The 8,261-nt window shown below is 49.4% G+C and overlaps 1 protein-coding gene across 3 annotated transcripts in view; it reads left to right on the forward strand.

Annotated features, from left to right (window-relative positions):
- Window positions 1-5,321, forward strand: part of LOC122393699 — a 30,666-nt gene extending 25,345 nt beyond the window's left edge. For 2 of the 3 annotated variants that reach the window (XM_043389942.1, XM_043389941.1), the window contains exons 2-3: window positions 972-1,885; window positions 4,609-5,321. In XM_043389942.1, the coding sequence (XP_043245877.1) occupies window positions 1,202-1,885; window positions 4,609-5,112 (1,188 nt within the window). In that variant the 5' untranslated portion in view covers window positions 972-1,201 and the 3' untranslated portion in view covers window positions 5,113-5,321. Of the gene's footprint in view, window positions 1-971; window positions 1,892-4,608 lie in introns of all 3 variants that reach the window. The other variant, XM_043389943.1, reaches the window with a different exon arrangement.
- The last annotated feature ends 2,940 nt before the right edge of the window (window positions 5,322-8,261 follow it).

The following is an 8,261-nucleotide window of genomic DNA, read 5'->3' on the forward strand; positions in this document are numbered from 1 at the left end:
TAGGGTAGCTAGAATTTTTTTCATAATATTGCATATCTAAGCATTTAAGCTCGTCGACTTTAAATACGGAAAAATATAGTGACTGCATGTCCCCGACGAGATGTATGCTTTATAGTCACCGTGATGTATGCATGCGTGCCGGTGGCTCTCAAAGTACGTAAAGCGGGCGTAGTGAATATATTCCTGTGGTGAAACAGAATAGTATTATCGTCGTACTTTGTGGGTGTACTTTTCCAAAGTACACCAAGAATATATTCACTTGGTGAAATCGGGCCCAGATGGGGGTAGGTGTTCTAACACCTGCCTGTGGTTTTTCGCAAATACCTATCTATTGAAAAAAAGGCGGCGCGGTACATTGCCCTTTTTGGCACACCTCATCATACATCATTTCCGCACATTCTGTAAAAATGTCAAATCAAGGTCATTTAAAGTCAGGTCACCAGGTCACGTCAAGTGACCTCACCTTCTAAAAGTTTCAGTGCATGTCATATCTACACCGAGTGACCGATCACTTTGAAAGTTTGGGCAATTGATAAGGTCAGCAATGTGTACAGTCTGTCTTAAAAGTACCGCGCAAAGTGACGGTGGATCCATCCAAGCCTGACCGATGAAGGACTGCTAAATTTGAGTCACCGAAGCAATGGACATCCTCGTCCATTCCCCAGCTCAATTGGTTCGGTGAATTTCAAATTATAGCAGGCCCTTCCTCGGTCAGGCTTGATGGATCCACCGTCACTTTGCGCGGTACTTTTAAGACAGACTGTACAATACCTACCCCATTCAGTATTCATTATATTGTTACCCCGATTAAGCAATTCCTCACGTTGGACATATTTAGCACATCTAGGATTTTTTCCAGTTCAGGGCCTGCATGACCCCTAACGCATTCTCATGACGTTGGTGTTTCAGTAATGTCTGAATGAAGCTCGAAAGAAAGAAGGAAAACAACTAAGTGGAGTGTTTCTTTGCAGACGCTGCAGCGAGCTGTCGCCCGCCCTCTGAACCAGAAGAGCACAGCGGCAGCGGCGGAGTGACAGTGCCGCCAGGTGGGACAGCTCGGTGGGACAGCTCCGTGGGACAGCTCCGTGGGACAGCTCCGTGGGACGGGACAGCTCCGTGGGACGGGACAGCTCCGTGGGACAGCTCGGTGGAGAACCAGGCTTGCAGTGTCGTGTGGCGACGTTCTGAGCTTGCGTTGGCGATGCTGGTTCGGTGGCGAGCGGTGGGTCCGGCCGGCGCTCAAAGAGGTCTGCTGGCAGCCGTCGCCGCGACTCTGGCGCTGCTCGGGCTGTACCGGACACCAGTGGGCCCGCGTCCACTGCCGTCCCGCCCCGCTCCGCCCGTCAGAGGCGGCCACGGCCTCCCGCACAGCCAGCAGCTGTGGAATCAGTGTCGGAACGTGCTGCTCATGAGCCAACTCCAGTTCCCCTGGGAAAGGGGCGACCGCCATCAGCGGTGCAAGAAAGCCCAGTGGTCGGTCGCTGAAGCACTGGAGGGTGTCCGCAAACTACAGCAGTCGCGGCCCGACAGACGAGCGGTCAGGATCGTCTTCATAGGAGACAGCAGGGTGCGCAACCTGCACTCGACCCTGGTGAAGGAGCTCGGCCTGAGGCCGGACAACGCCAGTACGGTGCCGATGTTCTACAACGAGGTGTTCCACCCGCGTGAGCAGCTGCGGCGTGCCGTGCCGCCGCAGCAGCGCCTGCCCGGCCTCCGAGCCGGCTGTACCGAGGTGGATGTGATGCGGCCAGACGGCCAGGACCGCGTGCGCTGCTCGCTGGCCGCCGGCGCCGCCAGTCTGCGCAGCGAGTTCTGGTGGCGGCCCTACCTGGAGCGCCGCTCGGCCGCCCTGCTGGACTCGCTGATCGCTGAGTGCGAGGCGGGCCGCTGCACACTGGTCGGAAACGCTCCAGCGAGAGGCCAGCGGCCTTTCTGCAAAAGTTTTTTGCTTGTTATTCCACAACTAGTGAAGCAAACTTCATGAAACTTTGCATACCTTCTCTGTCATATGTAAGCTATCATTTGGATGTTAAGCACTAAATATATGACCTGAATCTGTTAAGTTATGACGTCATAATTGAGTATAATACAGGATCTAGCACCACTTTAAGTCAACAAGGGAAATTGGGAGCTGCTATTCGGGCACCGGGAATGGTTTCATGCACTCATTGCAAGGTCCAGTGCTTGACTTTAGCATTGTTGACTTTGCGTGACGTCATTTATGACGTCACTAAGGCCATGTAAGTTTTTCGTCAATAACTCCTGATCAGATGGAGCTAGGGAGTCGGGAAAGCCACCATTGGACTCAGGAAGACCTGCCGAATCGAATGATATGCGATATGACCCCCTTCAACCATTTTCGTGACCTGAGGGGCTCCGACCTGACCTTGACCCGAGGTTAACACCTTAACCCTCGCCGGCACAGGGGGGTTGATGCAACCCCCCTAAGGTTTTTCGCGAATAACTCGCGTAAAAAGCGGCCGATCGCGACGAAACTTTCAGTACCCTCGCATTGATCAATTCTACACCTACCCTGAAAATTTCATGACCCTGACCCCAATGACCTTTGACCTGTGACCTCTTTTCCGTGACCATGTTTGGCCGAAATCGCGATTCAGCGTATGTCGGCTCGCATTAGCCGCGCGTTTGCAAGCTTTTTGTGGTTTCAAACGTTCAAACATGTGATTTGATGTTGCTCTCATACATTAGGATGGGTGTCAAGGTCACCTGAAGGTCAGGTCAGGTCATTGACCTTTGGTGACCTCGGGTGACCTCGATTCACTTTTTCGAGTTTTACATGTTTCTAGGCTAGTTTTTGGAGCTGAATTCTAATTTAGCAACCATTTGAACATTTACGAAGTAGTTTTGGCGCTTTCGTAACATGTTACGAAGCTGTCTGCAGAGGCGGTTGCCACGTATTACGAATACCCGTCACAACCCCTACCGGTTGACCTGACCTGACCTGACCCGACCTGGTCTAAATGCTTAAAGACATCATCTCTGATCAAAACTAATACGATAATCGTGATCAGCACCCCGGAAAACCACATAGCAGCCACAATTTACGACTTTCTAACAGGTCCCGATTTCCCCGGTTTTCGGGTCATTGACCTGACCTGGAAGGTCACCCGATGACCTAGGACCTTAAAATTGGGTATCATCGGCTTCCTCTCGTGACGGGCAACACGCTCGTTTTTTCCGCGAGGCTCTAGCTCGATCAGGGGACAAACGCGAGGGGGGTCGTACCAACCCCCCCTTGTGCCGTCGAAGGACGCAAAATGGCCTGTGCCGGCGACTGGCGAGGGTTAAGTTGACTTCACCCGAACACCAAGTATAGCATTATTTAAATTTAGTATTAAATTATCTGGTTTGTATCAATATAGTGCCAGTATAGCATTCAACGCGCCTGAGTTAGACAAACACGATTATGCCAAAATCGCGGCAGTGCGACCATTTTTAGCAAGTAATTAACCTAAAACCGAGCCCGTGCCTTGTGGCACTTACCTGACCTAAGAGGTCACTGGCTGACCTAAGACCTTAAAATCGGGTAAAACCTAATTTTGCGTCTTATAAGTTATAACGGCACACAAGCTTGTTTTTTTCCGCGAGGCTCTAGCTCAATTAGAGGCGAAACGGCGAGGGAGTTGTACCAACCCTCCCCGGTCAATGTAGAAAACCAATCGGTCCGGCCAGGGTTAAATACCGGAATTGTGATCTAATGTAAAAAGACGGCCCAAGGTAACCCAACGTCAGTGACAGGTGTCCTATATTTGCAGCGTCTTATATTCACGAAGGTTTCAATTTCCACTTTCTTCAGCCGAGTGATGGTTGTCAATAGCAAGGCTCTCTAAATGCAAGCCGTAATCGCCACGCAATATGTGGAAGGCTTTTGATGTCAATACATACATAAATGCATACATAAAACACGCTTTTCACAAAATTCATAAACTCAAGCGCATCTGTTTTTAATGACCAGTCAACTACGCATGGATGCGTGCAGGCCACACACGTCAGCGTAGGCCGGGCGCGGCGGCCGAGCCGAAACTGGGGCCGGGGCGGGCGGTAGTTGGGTAGGAAGAGCGGCTCCTGCAAATTTTGCGCAAATATGCGCAGTTAGCTTTTATGTTGCCCTGGTGTAAATTTAAATCCTACTTCATCTCACAAAAAATCAGAGTGGAACTAGATGGGACTACCTGTTGTTTCCTTACCTAAACTTTGCAGTTACATTCCAGAATCACTGTAGGAGAGCCTTCATAAAAAGCTATAGTACATCTTAGTTAGGGAAAAAGTATACCAAAAATTTTACACTGACCAGTCGGCAGCTTCATAACGAACATTTTGATGCATAATATGTGGGATTTCAATTTGGTGTCTATCAGCAATAAGACTCTGAATATCCGGCTCAAGAAACCTCTTGCTCCGCGTCAGTTTCCGAGTTCTGGGATACCCCATCTTCGGGGGCTGATTACAGCTATTTTTGGTCACCCGGATTAGTTTTTTTGGCCTAAGTATAATAATTTGATCAATTTCAAATCGATTTATATAAAAAATAATCCGAAACTCCGGAATCGCCCTTGGCCTCTCGTGAGGGCGTTTCCGACCAGTGTGCGCTGCCCAGACCTGGTGGTTATCGACAGCGGTCCGTGGTACGCCCGAGTGGCTCGGTACAGTGGAGACCCCACCACGGAGAGGGTGTTTGTGTTCCGCGCGGAGCTGGCGGCGGCGGCCGGGCGGCTGGCGCGGCTGGCGGACGCCACTCGGCTCCTCTGGAAGCTGGACGAACAGTACATGCCCGAGGTGGCCTACGGACGCAAGATGAACGTCACCGGGGCCATGATGGTGCTGTCGAGCGTGGTGCACGAGACGGCGGCGCGCATCCCTCGGCTGTCGGCCTGGTCCAGCGGGCTGGCCGAGACGACGCACTTTTACCACCAGGTGTGCCTGCCGCACGGCCGTCAGCTGCGCCAATTCACATATAGTCCGGTGAGGCACGAGTGCCTGGACCCAATGCACGTCGGACACACAGTGCGCTGGAAAATGATCCAAACCCTATTCAATGTGCTGTTTTTCAATGTAGTCGCACCCACTCAAGGACTGTGCTGTGGCGCGTAACAAAACGACCATTTCTAAGCCGTTAAATCGTGTTTGCCATCGATCGTGTTAAGCCCGACATTCCAAAAGGTACTTGCTACTCTCATCAGCTGGAAATTTTGTGGGACCAAGGACGAGCGATACTCCTACAAATAAAAAAACTTCTCACTCGCTATATCTTCACTTTTCTCCTTTTACTAAGGCATTACAATATACTTACAGTCAAGGTACAGGGACCCGCAGTTGCTACTGTACCTACACATATATTACCAATTTAGAATTGTGCTATTATTTGATAAGTGCTGGCAATTGGAAGTAACAAAGCAACACAAAGTATGGAGGAATAACACATGTTTGCTCCAAGGACCAATGTTTTGCATAGTTCCTCTTACCAGTCTTACCGCAACAGATATTCTTTCAAAACTAAAACCGTGCTATTTTCTGTGCCGGTTGCCTCCCCAGAGCCCGTCCTTGGTATCGCCACTAGCTCCCGCTCCGCTCCCGCTACGTGAATGAAAGTCACGGACTACTATATGTAGGTACACGTTCGCGCTCAGTACACTTCTAACACACCTAGCCCGAGGACCGGTCCGTAGCGGGGGCCAGGGTCCACGAAAACGGGTCTACGGTGCTTGTCACAGAACTTTGTGTTTGGGCTGATGTGGCGCAGACGCTGTACACCATGGACTAAAAACATTTGCAGATTCTTGGTCCATGGACATTTCTGAACTTTTGCGACACAGTTTAACTCAATTTGGGAAAGGTCGGCAAATCCACCAATGTCGCGCTAATTCCGGTCGTGGTCCCATCGTGCAATGGTATGAAATTTCATTTTCGTCTTTAAGTCTTTGCGGTGCAAATTACATCATTAATAAGTGAGCTTTCGCCATTGTTATGTGTTTTAGTGTGTTCTTCAGGCCCGGAGCTATCGTTTGGTATATATGAAGGTGGAATTCCTCCTCTATTTGTGATGGTTTTAGTGGATCAAAGATACGCTGTCGATGAGTCCGGGAGATGGGCCCGGTCACGGGCCCGGTCACGGGTCCGGTCACGGGTCCGGTCACGGGTCCGGTCACGGGCCCGGTCACAGGTCCGGTCGAAACGATTCAGAAGTTCGTGTTTAGGCCGAGTTTTCGCCATGAAATAGCAATTGTGACAGAGAATAAAGACGATAACGATGTAGTATGATCATTTCCGAACAAAATGGTGTAGGTTACATTGTACTTCCACAAACCTTGATTTTATTGCCGTGCTAGAAGTGGCGATCTGTGCACTGTGCATTGGTTCGGCCGAGTGCATGACTTTCAGTAATAGTAATATATGATTTTAAGCTTTTACGACTATGGTCCGTTTTTCTTAAGTTTGCCCCTCACTGTAAACGTCTTTTTGAACATAGCACGAGAATTGCTAGCTGAATTACTGAGAAAACTGGTTGGCGCACATTGATTTGACCAAATTTCACAGACGATCAATTTCATCAAATTTATTTACTATTTCACAGACTCTTAGCTCGTATTTGCCAATACCTACATCCCCACAGGGATAGACGACTTCTCAGGAATTATGTCTGAACTAATGAATAAATTGCACGGCACTTAACATAACGTTAAATCGTCGGTGTTCAAAACTTATTTTTGAAAATATTATTCATATCTACAATACAATGTGCGCTAACCAGTTTTCTCAGTAATTCAGCTAGCAATTCTCGTGCTGTGTTCAAAAAGACGTTTACAGTGAGGGGCAAACTTAAGAAAAACGGACTATAGACATCTTAATTCAAGGTAGATACGTTTTTCGGCTACTAGTCGTTTATTGTTTTACGAAAACAATAAACGACTAGTAGCCGAAAAACGTAGGTATCTACCTTGAATTCAGTAATAGTGTACACGTTCCTACAACAGTGCAATCAATTTAGAAGATAGTGCGCTTATATTCACCGGAACGTAAGCCATTTCGCCATAGAGTACGGATTTGTCATGTGGTAGGTATTTGGTATGATATTCGGCGTCCCGCAATGCAATTTAGGCGATGTTAAAGTGAATTCGCTGGTAGCTTGGGAACATTTTTAAAAGCCCCCTATCTGTGAGACAAGATTAACGTTAACATTTGTCACAGAGCTGCTCAGATTGTAAGGATTTTGTTTGTGTTGGTATTGTGTCGCGTCAGAGGCCGCCGGGTGGGCGCGGACGGCGCGGTGCAGGCCGGGCGGCCCGGCGCTAGCGGGTGGTTTTGTGGGCACGTATTCGGCGCGGTGTTTTTGTGGGCACGTATTCGGCGCGGTGTTTTTGTGTCGGTTAGGATGGCGCTAAGGAGGCCAGCGTAGCCGGTACGGTGCGCCGCCGTCAACCGATTGGATTAGCCTCGGACCGACTGACGGGGGCGTATCCGCTGGAGAGTAAAGTAGAGATCCGGAGGGAAGGTAGCGAAGGGCCTACAGGACCGGCCTAAACCCCCCTCACAAAACATAACTTCCGCTCTCAGGAATTAACTTATCATTAGTCTCGCTCTATGATTTCGGTGACACGGTCCCGTGGCGGTCATATCATATTCAGGGCTTCTGATTCGGCTGCATAGCTTAGCTGCTGGCTCAAAAAGATCAGGAATGCTACACCTATAATTTTGTTATTACTTTTCAGCACCGTGGCAAATTTGATTGGACAAATCCGAAAAAAATCATCACGCCGAACTTGAAAGTACCCGACAAAAATGTAAACGACGTCTTACGTGGTTAAATCTAAGGCAGCCAGATGTGACAGGGCTCTCAAATACCCTTAAAGGGACCCTCCTACCTTAACCCGCGCCCCGCTGGGCTATTCAACCATAGGTACGCGCCCTGCTGGGGGGGGGGGAGCAGATTCTGCCCCCCCCCCCCTGTCTAACTTCCGAACCGATGGTCGTAGAAAGACGGGGAAAACGGCAATCGAAAGTTCTCAACAAGGCGGATCTTAAGAGCCGAATTTTTTTTTGCTTACGTAGGTCAGAGGTCAGGTCAAGGTCAGGTCAAGGGTACAAAATGCAAGTTTCTACAGTATCGGCCTTGCACCGTAGTTGCCGAAGAATGGACTGCGACTGATTGCCCAAAACGTGTTCTTAGACTACCAAGACAATATTCGTTGCATACAATGTCATTCAAAGGTCAAGGTCAAGGTCAGGTCAGGTCAGGTCAGGTC

Source organism: Amphibalanus amphitrite, unplaced genomic scaffold (assembly GCF_019059575.1).
Source record: "Amphibalanus amphitrite isolate SeventyFive unplaced genomic scaffold, NRLGWU_Aamphi_draft 000548F_arrow, whole genome shotgun sequence".
Classification (NCBI taxonomy): Eukaryota; Metazoa; Arthropoda; class Thecostraca; order Balanomorpha; family Balanidae; genus Amphibalanus; species Amphibalanus amphitrite.